Source organism: Ochotona princeps, chromosome 2 (genome assembly GCF_030435755.1).
Source record: "Ochotona princeps isolate mOchPri1 chromosome 2, mOchPri1.hap1, whole genome shotgun sequence".
NCBI lineage: Eukaryota > Metazoa > Chordata > Mammalia > Lagomorpha > Ochotonidae > Ochotona > Ochotona princeps.
In genome coordinates this window covers 7,451,321-7,472,957 of record NC_080833.1, presented here as the reverse complement: position 1 = coordinate 7,472,957, position 21,637 = coordinate 7,451,321, and the positions used below count along the sequence as shown (strand labels likewise).

The window sequence follows — 21,637 nt, the reverse complement described above, 5'->3', positions numbered from 1 at the left end:
GGGTATACTTGAAGTCAACTTTACTTGATCATGTCAAATTGTTTTCCCAACTTGTAACTGTGATATACAACTCTAATAACAGGAACTATGGATCAAATCTTCACCAACACATAATAATGTCAAAATTAATTTTTACCTATCTGTTGGATATGAAAAACTGCTATTTCAGTTAGTCACAGGGCAGGTGCTTTACCAACAGAAATCTGAGCCAATCTGTAATGCAGAATAGCTACACTGCTCTCCTTACTTCATTTGGCACTTAGTGACCAGAATGTGTTCATTCAACTTTAAAAGTAGGCAACATTTTGTTTAGGAAAATAAATCATTCTCAGAAAAAATAACTACCATATGCCCTGCAAGAGTTTCTGTCAGCTGGGAAGATTTGGGTCATTATTCTAAAGTTAAGCATTTTGAACAATAGGAAACAAGTGCTCTCTTTAACTGACTCCAGAACACAGGGAGATGCTAACTACCATAACACTGACGTAGCTCCCTGCAACCACTAGCAGCAGCACAACCAAGGGAGGCTGAATTTTTCATTGACATCAAAGGAAAAAAAATCACTCCTCAGTTTACACTTCCAGCTGTGTGGGACTACCGTGCTGCTCCTGAGCACAACGCTTCTGGGAAATCATTTCATTTCTCTTAAGGACAAAGAAGTCTACGGCTCAAATAACATGGCCCTAATGCAGGCTGGCTTTAAAATTTCAACCCGTTCTGGCCTTTATCTTGGTCCTTCCAATGACTGGAGACAAGAAACCTGGAAACGCTTTGAAGTATAATCGAATTAAACATTCTCTAAGATTCAACCTGTCTGATGGACTGTGTCTGCTTTAGAAGAGTAGGTTATCACTGACTCAGTATATACTTCCAAGGAAACAACCAAAGGGGAGTTGGAGCCCTGAGGTTAAAAACACTAACGGATTTAGAAACCCACTGGAAATTTAGCTACCTTCAGTTTTGAGCAATGTCTTCTTGCAGAATGAGTCAAACTCCAGCATGAAGAAGAACTAACCAAGAAAACATATTTTTAAATAATTCACTTGCAACCTGGTAACATTTTAGAAAAACAAAAAACTGTATCTCTGTGCCTACCAGACACTTGCTTCTAACCTTTCTCACTCTGCCTCTAATTCCCTTTTCCTCATGTAGAATTTCCGTCACAACGGGCTCAACGCAAACATTTAAATTTATTTTTTAAATCCCATGACAATATATGCTTTTTCATACTGACCTGACAAAGCACGGTTATAATAATCTCCAGAAAGAGTGAAATGGGCATAGCCCTCAGGGCTGGTTCTCATGTGCTGGAGAAAATTCAAACCTGCAAGCAAAGCGAATGTTACTGTTGCAGTGGGCCAGGGGTGAGGAGTACTGCTGCAGACGGCCCTGGACTGACACCAGTGGCCTCCGTGGCAAGCACACGCAACTCAACTTCTGGTCACAGACTTTGGTACCAATTCTACTTTTAACATACACTGCATTAAGTATTAGTTATTGCGACTGTGCAGTTTTTTGGCACTTCCTTAAATGTTGTGCCTCCCAGCTCTGCCACTCACATGTGCTGAAATCAGTGGGAACACAAAAAAGATATTTCTACATAAACACATTTAGAGAATGCATAGTGTTGAGAGTAATTATGTTTTGAAAAACACTATTTTAAGTTTCAGGATTATCACAGAAAAATAAGTAATCATCTAATTCATCTCTGCCAAAAGAACACCTATTTACAAAAATCTCCAGGGGTTACTTTAATTAAGCCAAAATCTCCAGGAATAACTTTAATTAAGTAGCCCCGGAAGTCTCTAGAAGCACAGGGGAAGAGAAGTCAAGTTAAGGCCTCAGAAGCAACTAGACTTGAAGAGAAAGCAGGCTGGAAAGATGTCAAGAAAGGCAGATACGGCAGGGAGGTGTTCACTTGCTCTCGCACAAGTCTCGTTGCCACAGCACCTGCAGGGATGTGCCGAGGGATAAAGCAGGCCTGCCCTGGCCCCGCTCCATTAAAGAACAGCTCCTACCCAGAGCGCTCACCTCTGACTCTGGCCCAGGGAGGGGCGAAGAGGTGGGCTTTCCAACAAGATTCTAGGCATTTGTTTGTTAATTTTCAACAGGTAAGTAGGTAAAAACATTATTTTCTGAACTTGTTTTTCTAAATGCTTTCAGTAATCGCAGTCACTATCATTTTTAGATACATAAAATAGATCAAGAGCTACTTAGCTACTGTTGTTAACGCAGTAGAACTGTATCAATGACAGTTTCTACTAGTCCTAAGCTACAGGCAGAAGGCTACATATGGCAAAGGCTTACAAACATCTTTAAAATACACAGTTATAACTGCAGCACCGCTGGTTAAGCCATAGCTTGCAGGGCCAGCATCCTACATGGGTGCCAGTTTGAGTACCGGTTGTTCCACTTCCAATCCAGCTCCCTGTTAACAGACTGAGTAAGCAGCAGCAGCAGACAGCCCAAGTCCCTGTGGCCCAGCAGCAATGTGGGAGACTGGGCGGAAGCTCCTAGCCCCTGGCTTCAGCTGAACCTGAACCACTACAGCCATTTGGGGAGTTTGAGAAGTAAACCAGCAGATAAAAGACCTCTCTCTCTCTCTCTTTCTCTAACCCTGCCTTTCAAACAAACACATATATCTTTTTTTTTAATACACATAATAAAAAGCATCTGAAAATCACCAATTAAATTTCACCCTATTGAATTTCATATTATTAAGTAGAATTCACCATGAATGCTAGCATTTTTAAAAGGCCCCCAGTAACTCAGCCACCACCAGGTTCATCCGAAGGCCGGGACAGCACTCACGGGAGAAGGTGAGCTCGGCGAGCGGAACATCGCAGTCCATGCAGTCGTCAATGAAGCAGATGCACACGCTCTCGGCCTTGATCTCCACGCCAGAGAGGCGGGCAGCTGCCCTGGCCCCGGGGCCTTCCCGGCTGCCGGAGGCCACAGACAGAGACTTCAGGGGCTCTGCATTCTTAAACAGCCAACTTGCTGCCTTCTTCAGTTGCCCTTCAAACAAATTGAAAAGGGATCAGCTTGCACCAACTTTCACAGCTTAACCCAGCAAATGGAAAAACCAAGTTTGTCAGGGACCTCCTGGAAAGCCCAAGAGAGCCTTGATTTCAGAAGTGTTCTCAGACTTAGCCTAACAATAAGAATCCGATTTTGAAGCGGTAGAAGGCAGCCTTCTTTGTATGTTATGTTCAAGTTCACCACACCTGTCAGGACCTGGCCCAGACCACCTACAGGAAGAACATGGAATGGCCAGGGAAGGACGAGAGGATCCAGACTCTAAAGGGTACCTGGTGCTGAAGCATTTCATCTTCACTACCTAGTTTTGCATATTCTGGTACACTGCTTAATTGTTTTCAAATGTCCTATTATATGTATAATATCTTCTCAACCAATCATAAATTCCTTAAAAACAGCAACATGAGAATGGCATGTGTGTAATAAACAACAGTTAAATACCAGCTACCTAAATATGAACAGATTGCTTAGAGTCCTACTCCTCTCAAAAGAAAAAAAAAAAAAAAAAAAACAGAAAAGCAACACTTATAAATTACCAGAGAACATTCAGGGAACGGGGTAAGCAGCTAAGGGCATGGGATCCAGACTTGGTTCTGCATGCACCAGCTGTTGGATCAGGGTGGTACTTATCTTTTGGCACCCACATACCCACAAATAGGGCTGATCTGAGGAAAAAATACAGGGCATACTCGAAGCTTTGGCAGCAAAGGCCGGCTTGTTAAAAGGGCGTGATAAATCCCAGCTCTATTACCAGCCTTACTAATGACAACATGAAATTTTAGATACTAAAGAAAATAAATTAACAAAGAAACTCAGTTTCTTAGACATTTTTAAAATGTGCTTTCATTGTTAAAGAAAAGAGTGAAAGGCACAGAAAAGGTAAACTTAATTAAGGATTACATTTTAGATAAAGGTTATCCAATATCTAAAAATTTCTGGGACTGTTTCAGACTCCAGATTCCAGTCAATTCATAAATAAACAATGAGGCACCTCAGGCCCAGCCTTTTCAGAAAAAAGACTTGTCAAGTCTACCAGATGGCATGAAAAATTTAATCTATACACTTTATCCAGTGGCTATAATTCTGGGTCTATCAAGGGCATCCTTAAAAGACAAAAGTTCACATCAAAAATATGCTTACTACACAACCATGCATATTTTAAAAAAAATAAGTGAAAGGTTAGAAAGTATAATATATTCTTAGAGTTAATGGAGTTAATGTAAAAAGAAATCAGTTTACAAAAGATTTAATGATATAGAAAGATGCTAATGTAATATTAAGTAACCATAATAAAATAGTTCAATAAAATATTACTTAAAAAGCCTGTAAGATTTATATTTACCATACTATCTATCAGTCTACAAAATGTACGTGAACAGAAGTGGATGACTGCGCACAGCACAGAGCATCAGAAAGGGAGAGGGCAGGGCGCCCACAGGTGTAAGGAACACAAGGAAACATGACCTTGGGGGCATTTCCTGACACACGGAAAAAAACCCGGGCTGGGAGTCGGGGACCTACCTTAAACTCACTTGGGCCTCACTGACACGAGCTTCCATAACCTAACTGAGCCAGTTTCCTCAGCTGAAGCAAAGCTCACCGCTAGAGCCATGAGCTAGGAAGAGTCAACAGGGAGCCTAAGGGACAGGCCTATAGGAACTCAGCGAGTGCAGGAAGCAGTACTGCTGCAGTACTGCCACATCCACTATTACCACCACCACCTTTTGTGCCAATGGCTCACAGTGTGCCAGGTAGTTGCTTCTCAAGCACTTACACATGATGAAGTGTTTACATAAACCCTCTGAATGGGGTCTCCTGAACCTCATTTCACAGACAACAGAGCACTAAGGTCCAGGAGACCGAGCAGTGAGCTCAGTCGTTCATGAGTGGTTGAGATGGGACAAAGCAGTCAGCAGTCAGCTCCAGAGCCCATTTTCTTGTCCCCAAGAAATCATTAATTACCTAAAATGCAGAGACATGTGGGGGGCGTTCCAGACAGGCAGCAGCACACAGAGAGGAGAGGGAAAGGAAGCATATTTTAGATACAAGCACTAGGTCATGGAACCCTCATTCAAATTACCTTGACACACCAACAGGGCTTTGCGACAATCCTCCATGCTGAATCCCAGCTCCTGCAGTCTCGCCAACTGTAACTCTAAGAAACAATTTTATGGAAATTAATCCACGGACTAACTTAAGAAATTCAGACATTGGCAACTAACATATTTCAGTTCCATATGTAAAATGGGCTCTTCATTGAAGGCTTCCAGCAAATGGACCTGACATGTAAGGTCTTTCCCTTATATTGCGTATGTTTTTAAAAGTTTAAAACTAAGTATTATCCACACAACTTTGGAGGAAAACACTCATGGTTTAAAACTAAACTTTAGCATTATCCATATAATTCCAGAATCAATTGCAAGAAGAAAAACAGCATAGGCTTAGCAGTTCTTCTAGCGTACTTTGTTTGTTTTTAAATTTAAAAAAATTAGAGTCATTCTTATGACTTACAATTACACTTAATGACATATAATTAGACTCTGAACAAGTTTAAGGTTAAAAAGGGAAATGGTTGGTAGTAGCACTGGAAGGTTTTAATGTCAGACACCTACCCAAGACCGGATCTAAGCTATGTCTTGCCCCTTCTCTGATTTCTTCTCCAACTCGAGCTGTGCCCGAGAGGTGGCTGCCCACAGAGCCCGACTCCGAGGCCACCGGCTCCGGCACCGCAGCACTAGCTTGCTCTGGGATGGATTTTGCAATGGCAAGAAACAGCTGAACATCATTGTATGACAGTCTGATATCCAGGGCTTGCAACTGAATCTAAAAAATGCAAAAGGTAGCTCATTTTTAGAGGTATTTGGTTTTACATCCACACTTTAACAGATAGAATTCATATTTTAAGTTTTAAAAGTCCTCACTTAAACACTTCTCTCACTTAAACACTGCAAAGATCTTGAAAGCAAGCAGTAATAACCATGAAGGGATAGCCTTGAGCTTAAATGGTCACATAACTGCACCAAATAAAAATATTAAGCTACAATAATTGCCATAACATTTAATATGTCAGCAGGATGATTTCCATGCAAGTGCATTAATCATGAACAGGAAGGATCAGAGAATGGCTTGATGGAAACAAGAATATAGATCAGTTACACATCCTAATCCATTTGGTATGGACATATTTAATTTTTTTAATTTTTAAATTAAGGAACAAAATTTATCTTTTCTTTCTTCAAACATAATTTTGAACATATCAACTTAGACACAAAGGGTGTTTCCTGAAATCCAGTCTTCCACGGCTACCTGTGGGGAGGCTACAGCAGCCTCCCTGCCAGACCACTAAGAACGGCAATGCCATAGAACCGCCAGAACCTTCGGTGTGCTGCCTCGTTCACTCTTTATCTGCCCATGAGACACCACTAAGACTAAAATACCCAAAGGATTTTCTCTCTTTTTCAATCTTCTATGGTGCAAATAGACTATTTCCTTCAACCAACTCATGAAAACACCAAATTAACTCTCCCTTGCCTGGCTTTACCCTCCGGTCCTCCGCCATTGCCTGCACAGCTGGCTGGCCTGGTCCAACAGCCTCTGTTTCCATAAAGACTTTGCTTTGTAACATCAAACGTTTTTCCTCTTCCACTCTCCCTGCCAACTGACAAGCCGCACTTCCTCTGGGACTCACCCAACCTTGAGCTCCACTCATACTAAATACCCCTGCCTACTCTGCTTCCTAAAAACTGTCACAGAAGTTCCACGTGGCATCAGGCAACGAGAAGGTCTTTTCTCCTCCCCAAATCTCCTAGGACAGAAATAGAACCAAATCTCTGTACCGTCGCTGCCCAGTTGAGCCTGGGAGAAGCTGACAACGGAAGGTGTTTGAGTGGGTTCTAGAGTGAGAGATCCTTCATGATTACCTCCAAAACGGGCGGAAAATCTTCACTATTGAACGCATCCATCAGTCCCGAGCTGTTCTGGTAAGAAGAATTCCCCACCAGCTCCACCTGAATTTGTACTGGATCAATAATTGAAAGGGCTGTATCATGTTCATTCCCAAGTCGGCATGAAAACACCTAGAGAACAAATGCAGAGGGCAGGGATGACTGCGCATCAGTCCTGCATTAACGCAGGGCCCACGGCAAGTACCGAGAGCACACACAGGCACACACGCTGAGAAAAAGGCCCCTGAAAAATTCACCCCAAAAGCCACAAGGATCTCACACCTTTGTACCCCAAATTCCTAACTTCTCTTTAGAAACTGGACTAAGAAAATAATGCAAAATACAGAAAAGTTCACAGAGCTCTTTCTCAGATGTTCAAGTATATAAAATTAAAATTTTTGACAAAAAAAAAAATAAGCCACAACAAAGGGATATCATTCCTGTTTTATGAAACATTTGTAGCCATTTAGAAATGACTGTTAAACAGATCATATGGAGTGAAAGAAGCCAGTTATAGCACAGGTAATATGAAACGACAGCCCAAAGCAAATAGTACTACTCCATGACTTTCTATTTTCAGAAAAGAAAAAAAATCAAATGTCAATAGAGGTTACCTATGTGTAGGAAAGGTGACTTTCCCTTTCCTTAACTAAAAATAAATACCTGAATTATTGAAGCTGGATAGTAGATACCTAGATGTTCACTATATTATTCTGCTTATTTTGCATGTTTAGAATATTCTATAACAAAATGCTACAAAAATAATCATAATTTGTGGGGAGAGAGAGAAGGAAGGAGGACTCCCAGTCTAGCACTGTGCTTAGCAGTGCACACAGCAAGGAAGGTACCACATGTTTTAGGCCCTTTTGTCCCTTCTCCTCCCCTTGAGGGTTTGTCCTAGCCTAACTGAAAAGCAAGACTCAAGCACAACACTGAGCAGAGCTTCCAAGGGTCTCCAACATCTTGCCCTGTAGCTTTACTGAGGCTTTGAAGCAGGGAAGTTTCATCTTCCTTCCAGGGCTTCTGCCATACAAACCCAGCTGTGCCTGACAGCTCATTCATCAACCACCCACATTTCTCATTCAAAGCTGGTAGTGTGGTGGTTTGGAAAGCAAATTGAACTGCAATTTCAAGATCAACTCACATCGCATCAGCATGTAAATCTTTCCTCTCACACTGAGCCTTCTTTACATGAGAAATTCAGTGGCCAAGAAGGCAGGTGTGGCGGCCAGTGCTGTGGTATAGCTGCTGCCTAGGACTGGAAAGACAGCAGCCAACAGCCCAAGTTCTTGGGCTCCTACCACCCACACGAGAGATTCGGATGGAAGCAGATGCAAGATCTCTCAATCCCTCCCCCTAATATTTCTGCCTTCCAAATCAATCTATCAATATTTATTTAAATATGTGACATATCTATAAGTTTTATTCATTTATATTTAACACGTTTCCCCACAAAAGCATAACATGTTGCTCATCCAACCTCTGAGCAACACAACTGGAAAGAAAGGGCAGGAAGAGTTCAGGTGCAGAGGGAAAGGAACCCAGCCCAACTCTTCTCACACTGTAACGAGAGGAATGTCAGCGGAGATCAGTGAATTAAGAACACGTGATGGAATCAAGAAGCTGTCACATTCCCTTGGCTTGGAAAGAGACAGCAGGTTTTGCTTAGTACTGCAGATGAAATTCCCAGCTACAAAGGCTACTCCAGTACAAAGGATCTCCATGAGACGACATCAGAACCTAAAGCACCACGGTCAGAGATGTATTATGGGATTACACATGCTTCTCCAGCCTTTTCATAGATCAGATATTCCGAAAGTTAGATACTACCCGAGATCCTTCACACCTTTTATGGAAACACGTTTCCATTACCCAAAAGCCCTAGATCTTCCCAGGACAGTACTTAGTGTGGGGAAAGGAGATCTGCTGCCTCATGTTTACAAATCTGCCATGAAGCAGACCTGCAGACCTAGAGGCCTCAACAAGCTGCCTGACAGGCTTTCAGGGACGAGAAGAGGAGTGAAGGGGCTAAGAGAGAAAGTCGCTCCATAGGTTTACAGCCTAACATTGCAGGTCTGAATTCACGTATTAGAGTAACTCAGTAACTTCAGAACATTGCAAGAACCCTCCAAATCCATGAGTGCTTTTCCCTCATATGATAAAATTCTCTTCCAGATGCTTTTTTTCAGAGCTAAACACGTGATAGTGTCACCAACTCACAGAATTCTTACCTCGATGCCAAACAAACTGCCTGAAAAGGGGCGGTCAACAAAGCGGGGCTTATAGGTGAGCACTGTGGTGCCTTTCAGAATGACGGCATTGGTATCGAAGCAGGACACATCTTCAACGACCACAAACTCCGTGCCTGCAACGGAAGCAATGGCAATCGACCCAAGGTTAGGTTTCTCTCTGAAGCATCTATTTTTAGACTCAAGAGAGAAACTACATCCCAGTTGTCCGGGAAGGCTTGACAGACACCCAGAAGCCCAAGAAAGCATCCTTTCTCCAAGCAGCACCTTGCTAGAAAACCCCAGGAAGTGGACTTAGACACTAGAATTGGTTAGATACCATAAGCACTACGCTGGATCTATGCAGCTGGTCCAGTTGTTCACACAGAACATAGACTCATTCAAGCTTGAGATTTTTGAAGCCAGCAGGCAGTTTTCCAAATTCATTCACACATGGCAAATTTACTCTGCTGCACACGGTGCTTTTGTAAAAAATCATCTGCAGCTCAAGCATCTGTGCCTGAATCCATTTAAAATGTGCTGTGCTACCAAGTTCCATCAAGACCACTGAGAAGCAGGCAGAGGGTATGACAAACAGCCATCAAGACACAAACCCCACAGATGCACCGGGCAAGCTCACTAGTTACAGGAAAACAAAAGGAAGTCCATCTGTAAAGGGATAGAAAGTAACAACCCTCTGAATGATTCACCCTCAAAACCAATTTTTCCAAGGTACGACATTTGCTGAGATTCAGCTAAGATCCATGCGTTAGGCCCTAAAGATCAATCAGAAATTAAAACCAGACTTCACATTGGGGAGAAAACGACCAGTGTTCAGCCAGGTGCTCAGGCCAGGTACACACACACAGTCAGAGGAGAGGAACAAGAGACTCTGAAACCATGCAGCTTACAACTAAAATTCAAGGCCAAAACCCTGATATTTTGTAGTCTGTAAAAGATGCAAATGTATATGGGCTCATGTCAAAAATGAAAAGCATTAAGAGAAATTATCCAAGAAGACAGAGATTGAGTCTGACAGCCAAACTCAGAACCAGTGAGCTGTGCCTACATATATTCACCTGTTACATTGATCTTGACCTCCAGATGTCTTTCATTAGACACAGGAAGGGAGGACCGCTTGGTAACTACTCCGCTCTTCACAGTTTTGGGAACCACAGCAGACTCACTGCTAGAGTGTCGGTGGCGAGAAGGAGTAACATTTTGTTTCTTAATATCGCTGGGAGTATGAAGAAAATCATGGACTAACAGGAGCCAATCAAATATGAGAAACACACGAAGATTGTTGAGAACTACTGTAAAACAGGAGGAATCCTTGGTAGACCTATGAGAAAAAAAGAATAGGACAAAGAAAAAAATGACATTTTAATGATCTGCAAATGTATTAACTCATTCCTGGCAAATGGTATACAGTATTTTCTAAACTGATAGCTTCAAGTATCAATAAACACTCAACATTGGCTTAATAATATATTTAGTGTATGCTTTTCAAAGGGTAACATCATATTTTTTTAATCAAGAAGGAATATGCTAAGAGAAAACAATAGTGAGTAGCTTAGTGGTTTTCAACCAGGGTAATTTCGCTCCCAAGGAGACATCTGGCATTGCCTGGAGATAACTGTTATTACCACACAGAAGAGGTTGCTGCTGGCAGCTAACAGAAGCCAGGATATTACTAACCATCCCACAACTAATAGGACATCCCCACAACAGAGAAATTTTTATCCAAAATCTCAGTGCAGGTTGAGTAACCCTGATCTGAAAACTCCAAATCCAAACTATTTAAGCACCAACATGATGCAGTTTCATGTTTGGGAGTTTTACAGCTTAGGCATGCTTAATCAAGTCAAGTCTATGCAAGTGCTCCAAAATCTAAAACAAAAATCTCCCATGTGAAATGCAGAGGGGATGCTTGCCTGCAGTGCAAGGGCTGTGAGATTCTGCCGAAGCAGAAGATGTGCAGTCTGTGGAGTCAGAGGCCCAGACCTAACCTCTGTCACTTCCAAGCCGTGCTACCCTGGCAAGTCACTCTATCCTCCCCGCTGGCTTCCTCGCTTACACGGAATGTTCACATGCTAAGAGTGAACACTCCAGGCAAAGAGGAGGCGCCTTTATAAAACACTGAGCTTACAAAACACCAGATGATGTCTCCAGAAGATGGGATGGGAGAGCCTAGATCTTTCAGTTTGAAAAGGACAAATAGATGACATTCATCATGAGTATTTCCTCAATAGGGAAAAAGTAGAACTGGGTGGAGTTTTACGGTCCTCATTACCCTAAATTTCCTATTTGACATAAAAACCCAGACTTTCAGGTCTTGCCTGAATCCATGGAGTGGCCAGGAGCTTGGTTCAAGCCTCTCGGGTAGACAGAAGAAACAAGGCCCAGCAAAACTTCAACAGTGTCTCCCATGTTAAATTTGGTTCTACAAACCCACAGCAGGAACTCAGAGGCCCTAGGGACTATGTGTAGCCAGTTCCCTGCCCTGGGAGGTGCTCGCGTTTGAGCGAGGCTGATCTGAAAGTACTGCTAGACTGGTCTAAGTGCCCCACTTCTCCTAAACCTGGCTTACTGCCTCTGGTAAAAGGGCAGCATGCCGCATGTCTCCTTCTCACAGGCCAGCATTCTTCACAGAAACACTCCATCCTTTTGTAATACAGAAAAAATGTTGCCCTCAGTAAAAATTTTTCCACCCCATTTTGAACACAGCTTGTCAGAGCTCAGCACAAACTGGAAAGTCAGAGTGTGTCAGAGCCCTTTTCTGGAAAATATGTCAAGCCTTTAAACACTGTGAAGTGATTTATATTTGACATGCAAAATCCCAACAGAAGAGTAATTCTCTTTGAGACACGGAAAGCGTTCAGAAGTTCCAATCAAGAGAATGAATGTTTTACTCCGCTCACCAACAATGCTATTTCTGTTAGCAAGAGCCAAGGTAAGACTTTATTACTTGATTCCAAGAAATGTTAAAGCTTTAGAATACAAACAAAGATATTTCAAGGCTTTTTATATATTTTAAACATGTTCAATAAGGCAAGTAGCTAGAAGCTCCATAAGCTGGATCAGTGAAAATCAAGCAAACCCAAAAAACAGTTATTTTCATGAACCATATATATGTACATACATATACAAACTTTTTGGGTTTATGGATATATTTTTGTATATGTATATATGTACATATACACATACAAACTTTCTGTTCAAATACTCTTCAAAAAAAAAAAATAAGTTCAAGATATAATCACCTTGGCTTCTGACTGTAATCAGGCAACCAGCGGCCTGAAAACCATTAGAAAGGACCTGGGCTTTCATGTCAGAGACCAAGGTCTGAGTTCAGACTACTTTAGCTATGTGTCCTTAGAAGAGTTACTTAGCCCTTCCCCAAGTTTCTGTCTGCATTTATAAAGTGGAAATCACCCTTTAAGCAGACTGTGAGGCTTCACTGACAGTGAGTGAAGCACCTGACACGCCAAGACGCCAGAAGCAGAGAGCGAGATTCCTCCTCATGAACCTTTCCAAGGCTCATGAGGCAGTCTGTCTGCCTTCCCGGACTTCTTCAGAGGCGTACAGGGAGAGTGGGATCCCCACTGCCCTCCTCACACCAAATCCTAAACATGTAGCACAGCAGAGTCTCAATGTTTTTTGCTCTTGTTGCTGTTGCTCAGATTTTTCCCACCCTTACTTTTTAGTGCTTTGTATTTATAATACGTCAGATGACAGTAAGAACTAATAGAATGAATGAAACTGATATTGGTTCCAGAGGTGTCCTTTTTGGGATTTTCGCTGAAGAATTTCTTTAGAGCAGATCTAATTTTTCAGGTTTCAGGTCTATGTTCATTTGGTCATAAAATCTCACTGGTGCAGAGTTAAGTAAGTAACAGTGACAACCACCATCTTTACCAAGCAACACGCCAGAACCACGTGTATTATCACATCCAGTCCGAAGGTAGATATAGTTACAGAAGCAGAAACTGAGGCTCAAAGAGGCCAGACAACTTGCCCTAAAACACACAGCTGAGTGGTAAATGCGAGGTTTTGAGACCATGACTGTCTGATTCCAAGCCTTCACTGCACATACACCATCCTGCCTTCCACAGCACAAAGGGAAAAAAATCTACTTTAAAAAGGTAAAACTTTCTTTATACAGGGAAGTCAATGACACTTAAATAAACAGATGTAATTCAAATCCAAACCATCTTCTCTTCCACTATTTTCATAGGCCACAAATCTTTTTTTTCCCCCATAAGTCAGCATAACTTTTTCACTTTATAAATCCTAACAAGCTATGGTTTATAGGGAGGTTGATTTTCAAAAATCATGTTTCGGTTTTCAAAAATTTTTCATTTTCAAAATTTGATTCAATACTAATCTTTAAAGGCAACAGAGACATCTTTTGGTCAACAGAGGTAACTGCAAGGTAACAGAAGTTACATGCTAACACTTGACACGCTGCACCGTGACTCTGTGGTCCCCTGACGTTCTAAAGCCGGAATACACTGGGCCCGCACTGGACACACAGGAAACGACTCCACAGAGAAAGGCTACTTCAGGTTCTGGCTCCTGTACCTGAAATGCAGTTCAATCTGAATAGATCCTTGGGTGGTGCTGCTGCTCTTGGAAGGCTGAAAGATGCAACTGAATACATTGGTTGTGCCAGGACTGGCCTTCTGCCCAGCATAGCGAGTGTCAAAGGCCATCATAGAATGGGAAACTAAGTTAATGGACTTAGTCTGGTTGGAAAAACTCTCATAGAGCAGTCTGCACTTCTTGAAGTCAAATCTAAGGAGAAAGCAAGCAAGATGTTAAACATAATATCCATTTCACATAATCAAAAAAGCACAAGATCACAAGTCAAAAGCAGCTACAAACAACAAGGGGTAAAGATAGAAGCTAAAATCCAAACTTCTTAGGTAAAATTTCTAAAGTTTTGCAATGTTGGCCAGAGAGGCAGTCAGTACTGCAGGCTGACTCCTCACAACACTCAGTAAGCTGGTCTCTACTCCTGGCTCCAGGCAGCCCCATGCACTAGCTCCCCTGCAGTCTGCAAGAGCATTCCATTGTCACTGAGGACCATTATAGAGGCCCTGTGTTTCTCTCAGAATCATCAGAATGCTGGCTGCTCTGTCACCCTTAATACAATGAGACAAAAAGCCTGATCCCCACAGAGATCAGGTGCCAAGATCACTGGGAAGTCACTGTAGGAAGCCACTGGTATTTGAGAGCAAATAAACAACCCTTTCGTTTTTAATTAACTAATTGATTTGCTTATTTGTTTTTGAGATCGATAGAGGGGATGGAGCTCCCTCAAATGCCTACAAGGGCCTCTGGAGCCAAGGATGTAATAGTGAAGGCTGCAGGGACACAGACCCTTGAGCAACCATCTGCTGCTTCCTGAGTCAGGACAGGGGTTAAAGTGTGCAGTCAGGCATCAAAGCAAAGCACTCCAATTCAGGATGCTACACCTGAACTGCTAGGCTAAATGCCTGTCCCGAATTCAAACATTTACAAAGCACTATGTAGACTAACCAAAGAGCACTTTGAAAACCACACTCCTTGATTCAATGCAAATGAAATTGCATGTACTCTTTGCATCCACTGTTATCAACAGTAGAACAACAGGTTTAAAGCCATACCTGGCCAGGGAGCTGGCACCTTCCTTTCCTTTTGGATCTTTAAGCTCCAGACTTACATTTACCATGTCCACAAGGAAGCACATGCCGGTGTACACTTCTCCACTGAGAACAGTCTGCAAAAGGAAAACGCTACTCAACAAAGAGTTGAAGGCGGCTTGTCCCGCCTTCTTTGTCCAGGTGATGCTCCACAACATGTGCATAGGAGGACCATCAGCTTGAAACTGTGAAAGCTACAGAACATAAAGTCTCACTCACATGAATTCTTGGATCTTGTAAATCATAGGGGCGCATAAATTCCTCTATAGGCTCTCCAAGGTTGTTTTCTAACAGGCCACGGATGAGCTTATATTTTGACAAATCCAGGGAGCAGTGGACTGAAGAGAGATTGCCATGGATAGATATGTCTGGCACAGTATGACTTATTTCTCTATGAAAAAGAACAGATCATTTCAACAAAAATTTCACTAATTTAACACTGACAGTGTACCTCTGAATACAAAAATTAAAATGTACTCACTTGCACTTTCAAATAGTTAATTTCTAACTTCCAATAACAAAACCTTGCTGGAGCTCCAGATGAACCAAGTTGGTATGACTATTACACTTCATATATATATTGATATATATGTATATATCAACTCTCTTCTTTCAGACTATACATTTAGAAAACCTACTAATCTAACATGAGTGAGTTTACCTATTATAAGGAAAACCTCATGGGGTTGCAAAATAGCTTAAACTTTATAGATGGGAAAGTAAATAAAGAAGATGTCAAACTCTTATTTTCACATTCAGTAGTAATTAAAAAAAAAAAAAAAAACTCAGATGGGACTTTGGTAGAAACTGAATAGGTGGTTCATTTCACCTGGGACAGACAAAAGGCAGCTGAAGTGCCCGGATCAGGAGACTCCACACCAACAGGTTTCTTCCTACAGCCTTCCCCAGGCAAAACGGGCATCATGGATCCTACAGAAACTATGCTCTGAACATGTGACATGGAAGGTTAGGATTCGGGATGGAAAATATAAACAATTATATTGTCTATTCAGAAAAATCTACATACAACAGTTTTCAAGACCAATGATGTGATCAAGAGAGGGTAAGTGGATAGGATTACCAACTGCCTCCTGGGTCCCTATTTATGTGCTGTGAGAAGCTGACAGGATACCCTGTGCTCAGTCTCACCTCCTAGTGGGACTAACAGACTATAATTATCCACACATAAACACTATTGGGAGTGGGTAAAGTTTAGATAAGCAGAATAGCAGAGCAACTTTTTTTTTAAAGCATTGCCTCAAAAGAAAACAAAGTGTTCAATTTCTAAATACTGAAGCTCCTCTTAATACTGCTAAGCCAGTAAAACCAAATAGAGCCCATGCCAACCATAACTGAACACCAGCCAGGCAGCACTTGAATAACAAGAAAGAGTGAAACACAAACATCCCAGTGAGAACAGCTACACTGTATCGTTAATCCAGAGAAAAAAAAGGGTGGGGACATTAAATGACTTGCCCAAACCTGAAAATTACGAAGGGGAGTTGCCACAGCAAGTTTAAAATCACACTCTACACAATTAGTGAGGCGGCTTTTCAAAATGCCACAAACGAAAATCTCTTCTGTCACCACATAGCCACATTTACCTCTCTCTCCCTCAGGAGTCAAGATGCAAAAATGTTGCTAACTTCTCCATAATTAGTGCCCCAAAATGAAACTGGTCACCCACTGGAACCAGAAGTGTCTAGTCCATGCACAGGAGCAGGTGAGCTAAGGGAACCTCAGAGGACCTGGTGAAATACACACCTGGACATTGGCCTTGAACCTGCTCTCAGATGGCATCTAGCAATTTTATTTTTCCTAGAAATTTCCAGGCACATACGGAAATGACAATGGAAGCACTGGCTGAGCCACAGAAAGGGCATCCTGAGTGCTGAGACCAACCACCGGGCCGGTCACGGTCAGCTCTTCAGTCTTTACGAAGCACTTCCATCGTTCACTGGAATAAGAAGGGCAACACTGCACCTAAACAGTTAGGCCGACTCTGGATCAGAGCAGCAGGTTCGCAGCCTACTGCATTTTGAACCCAGAATCTAAATGTCCACCTCTTCCAGAAGACTGTCCACGCGCCACCATCCTCCATCACCACCCAAATCCATCTGTTTCCAAGGCACTTACACCTTGACACACAGTTTACAGCACTGACTTAAACATTAAACTAGAATCATCTACTCTAGCACATAGCAGGGACTCACTAACATGCATCAGCAGATGAGGAAACAGCGAATGCCCTTTGTGACTTAAAACAGCAGATGATACTCACAACAGTTACTCAGAAAGGGAAACACTCACTTGTCTAAATTCCTCTCCACCTGCAATTTGAGCCTGCAAGGCTCAGTTAGCAGGCTTCCTCCTGTTTGCCGCACATAATAGGAGGGGAAGACGAGATCTCCACCGCTGTCCTCGGAGGGGGTGGAGTATTCGCGAGGCCGTCGCTCTGCAGCAAAGATGTCCATGTCCTGCAGATCCACGACAATGCAGTCCAAAAGGCAGACGTGGTCTTCTAGGAGGCCCAAAGAAAGAGATCATGAAGAAAAGGGGTCCCAAAAAGGATTGGCCCCAAACAAAATTATCAAGCTCCAGGACGTTAACTCTGTCTGCTGAACTGCCACTTGACCCAGCTATCCACTACTGAGGAAACTGGCCATTGGGTATGCACCATGGCAGCAAGGCCTCCCCATGAAAAGCTCAATGCACCCCTCTGCCATACTTGGCACATGCCAGGTTGCCTCCTATTTGAGGCACGAAGTGATGTTAAAAGGTTTATAAGTGGGCCCGGCGTGATAGTGTAGTGGTTAAAGTCCTCGCCTTGAACATGCCAGGATCCCATATGGGCGCCGGTTCTAATCCCGGCAGCCCCGCTTCCCATCCAGCTCCCTGCTTGTGGCCTGGGAAAGCAGTCTTTGGGACCCTGCACCAGCGTGGGAGACCCGGAGAAGCTCCTGGCTCCTGGCTTCGGATTGGCTCAGTTCCAGCTGTGGCGGCCACTTGGGGAGTGAATCGTTGGACGGAAGATCTTCCTTTCTGTCTCTCCTCCTCTCTGTATATCAGCCTTTTCAATAAAAATAAATAAATTAAAAAAAAAAAAAAAAAAGGTTTATAAGTCAAAATGACTTAACCTGCAATTGCTCCCTAGAGACAAATCTATCCAAAGGTTTACAAACTTTTCCCAGCAGCAACATGCTTTTTCCAAGTTATGTGTAACCATTTCCAGTACCACTGATCAAATCCAAACTACGCTTCATTCTTGCCTAGACCACCACAAACAATCCTGCAACATACATACAGAATTCGATTCTGGGCCTAACAAAACCACTCACCCCACAAAATACCTGGGTAATCCTTCAAAAAAACAAATGGACCATAACATTCCCTTCCTTTATACACTTTCATGGCTATGTTTAATCCAAAATTCTTTCTGTAAAACCCCCTCCAATCCCTACAAGGCCCTACGTCAGCCTGTTGCTCACTTCTCCAAGCTCATCTCAAGCCATCCTCTCACTGGCTGAGTAAGCCCCAGGCTTATGGATTTCAAATGTCAGGCTCTCTGCTGCCTGAATAATCCAATGTGACATCACCTCCTTCTCATTTCCATCTAAACTGGGTTCCTATGAAAACATTCATTAAAAGCTATCAATATTTATATGCTTACTTAATGTCTTTCTCATTAGCCTCTAGAACAATCTTACACCATGTTAATGCATTATACAACAAATTATTATACTATCTGGCATAAAGTAGATACTAAGTAAAATAGTTATTACTTGATGTCACTGGTGAATATGAGAAATATGTGCAAATGAGCCGACCTGGTGGAAGCGAATAAGGAATGGGAATGAAACAGCCTTCTGAGAGATTCCCTGGGGTTCTATGACGAAATCCTAGGAATGCAGGGAAACAAGGTAAAAACCACTACCCCAAATCCAAGGCAATGTATCACAAACGGGAATTTCAGAAACAAACAGCAAATCAGGAAAAGAAATACTGTTAAAAAGAAATGTTCTTTAAAAAAATAATTATTTCTTGTTATTAGAAAGGCAGATTTACAGAGAAAAGGAGAGACAGAGAGAAAAATCTTCCATCCACGAGTTCACTCCTCAAATGGCCACAACAGCTAGGTCCGCAGCGGATCTAAAGCCAAAAGTTTCTTCCAGGTCTCCCAGGTGGGTGCAGGTGCCAAGGCTTTAGGCTGTCCTCGACTGCTTTCCCAGGCCACAAGCAGGGAGCTAGAAGAAGTGGAACGGCTGGGACATGAACCGGCACCCCTATGGGATCCAGGAGCTTACAAGGGGAGGATTTAGTATTTGAGCCACTGCACCAGGCCAAAAAAAAGAGAGATCTTTCCCAACAGTCCAAATCACTTGTTACAGGTGCCATCACTTTTTTTTTTAAGTTTTTTATGCATTTTTATTGGAAAGTCAGATATACAGAGAGGAGGAGAGACAGAGAGGAAGATCTGCTAATTCACTCCCCAAGCAGCCGCAACAGCCAGAGCTGTGTTGATCCAAAGCCAGGATCCCGGAGCCTCTTTCAGGGCTCCCACGTGGGTGCAAGGTCCCAAGACTTTGGGCTGTCCTCGATTGCTTTCCCAGGTCACAACCAGGGAGCTGGATGGCAATGGAGCAGCTGGGACATGAACCAGTGCCCATACGGGATCCCGACTGATGCAAAGCAAGGATTTAGCTACCAGGGCATTGAGTGGGGCCCCATTTCTTTCTTTCTTTCTTTTTTTTTTTTTTTTTTTTTTTTTGAGACCTATCTATTTCTTTGAAAGTGGGAGAAGAGGAGAGGAGAATTCTAACTCTGGCAGCCCTACGTCCCATCCAGCTCTCTGCCTGTGGCCTGGGACAGCATCCGAGGGCAGCATAAAGTCTTGGGATCCTGCACCCACATAGGAGACCTGGAGGAGGTTCCCGCTCCTGGCTTTGAATTGGCTCAGCTCCAGGTGTTGCAATCACCTGGGGAGTGAATCAACAAACAGAAGATCTTCCCTTCTGTCTCTCCTCCTCTTTGTATATCAGACTTTCCAATAAAAATTTTAAAAAATCATTAAAAAAAAGTCAAATTCCAAAATTATCTGGAATGACTGCTTTCCAAAGGTACTTGAAAAATTTCAGGGAATAACAAAATTAAGATGTTTATCTTGTTGTCAGATTATTTTTCAATGAACTATTTTATATGTTTAAATTAGGTACCATTTATTTTATTACACCATCAATAGCTCATTAAGAACAACCAAATATTTCTAGTAAACAAAAATTTCATTTGGTGCAAAAGAAGCTATGAAATCTGTTCAGTCTGTCCATCATATGCATTTTCCATGAACTTTCCGAACAGCAATCATATGCACGGATTTCAAAAATACTCGACACCAAAATAAATTTACTTGACTCCATTTTCCATGAACTTTTGAAGTATGTTCACATTTTAGGAAACAATACCAAAACCTGGATGATTTATCTATAAATTTTAATTGTTTACTTATTTTAAAAGTTTATTTCGTTATTATCTATTGACCTATCTATTATTTGAAAGGTAGAGCACAAAGCAACAGAGAGAGACAGAGAGAGATCTTCCACCCACTGGCTCTTTGTCCAAATAGCCATGACACTCCAGCCTGGGCCAGGTTAAATCCAAGAGCCAGGAGCTCCACTTGGGCCTCCCAAGAGAGCAGGAGAGGCCAAGCGCACACAGGCTTTCCTAGGCACATCAACAGGAAGCACATCAGTGGGAAGCAGAGTGGCCAGCGCTCTTAAACAAGCTCTCCAATATATGGAATGCTGGCATCACAAGTGGAAGATTAGACCACCATGCCACAAGGTCAGCCTCACATTTTTATAATTACATGTCTCCGATTGCTGGTTCACTCCACAAATGCCTGCAAGGGCCAGAGAGTAAGTCCGATCCAAAACCAGGCATTAAACCACGTCTTCCACATGGGTGGCAGGGACCCAACTACTGAGCCTTTGCCTGCTTCCCCATAAGGTGCCCATCAGCAGGAGCGCTGTGACTGGGAACAGAACCAGGACAAAATCCTTCCACACTAATGGGATGCAGATTCCCCCAGCAGTGTTCTTCTTCCTCCTCTTCAAGACCTTTTTTTTTTTTTTTTAGTGATCTATTTCTTTTTACTGGAAAGGCAGATTTACAGAAAGAAGGAGAGACAGAAAGATCTTCCGTCCACTGGTTCACTCCCCAAATGGTCATAGCTGAGCCAATGCTAAGCCAGGAGCCAGGAGCTTCTTCCAGGTTTCCCATGTGGGTCCCAGAGCTTTGAGCCTTACTATGCTGCTTTCCCAGGTCACAAGCAGGGAGCTGCATGGGAAGTGGAGCACCCGGGACATGAACTGGCACCCAGATGGAATTCCAGTGTTAGCAAGGTAAGGGTGTAGCCACTGAGCCATCATTCTGTTCCCCAGCAGCGTTCTTCACAGCTCTGTCATATAACCACCCCAGGTCCGTGTCTACCATTCCTTTGCTTACAGTATTTGCTATCTAATTCACAATAATGTTTTCTTTAAAAAAAAAAAACATTTATTCATTTTTATTGCAAAGTCAGATATACAGAGAGGAGGAGAGACAGAGAGGAAGATCTTCTGTCCATTGGTTCACCCCCCTCAAGGGATGGCAACAGCTGGAGCTGTGCCGATCCGAAGCCAGGAGCCAAGAACTTCCTCCAGGTCTCCCATGAGGGTGCAGGGTCCCCAGGCTGCTGGGAATA

General features: G+C 42.7%; 1 protein-coding gene across 4 annotated transcripts in view; it reads right to left on the bottom strand.

Annotated features, from left to right (window-relative positions):
- Window positions 1-21,637, bottom strand: part of VPS13D (vacuolar protein sorting 13 homolog D) — a 262,915-nt gene that overhangs the window by 164,937 nt on the left and 76,341 nt on the right. For all 4 annotated transcript variants that reach the window (XM_058675413.1, XM_058675405.1, XM_058675416.1 and 1 more), the window contains 11 exons: window positions 17,209-17,419; window positions 15,118-15,289; window positions 14,863-14,975; window positions 13,796-14,008; window positions 10,291-10,553; window positions 9,215-9,348; window positions 6,960-7,115; window positions 5,652-5,862; window positions 5,120-5,194; window positions 2,812-3,018; window positions 1,235-1,324 (listed from right to left, as the gene is read on the bottom strand). In XM_058675413.1, coding sequence (XP_058531396.1) covers window positions 1,235-1,324; window positions 2,812-3,018; window positions 5,120-5,194; window positions 5,652-5,862; window positions 6,960-7,115; window positions 9,215-9,348; window positions 10,291-10,553; window positions 13,796-14,008; window positions 14,863-14,975; window positions 15,118-15,289; window positions 17,209-17,419 — 1,845 coding nt within the window. The remainder of the gene's footprint in view (window positions 1-1,234; window positions 1,325-2,811; window positions 3,019-5,119; window positions 5,195-5,651; window positions 5,863-6,959; window positions 7,116-9,214; window positions 9,349-10,290; window positions 10,554-13,795; window positions 14,009-14,862; window positions 14,976-15,117; window positions 15,290-17,208; window positions 17,420-21,637) is intronic.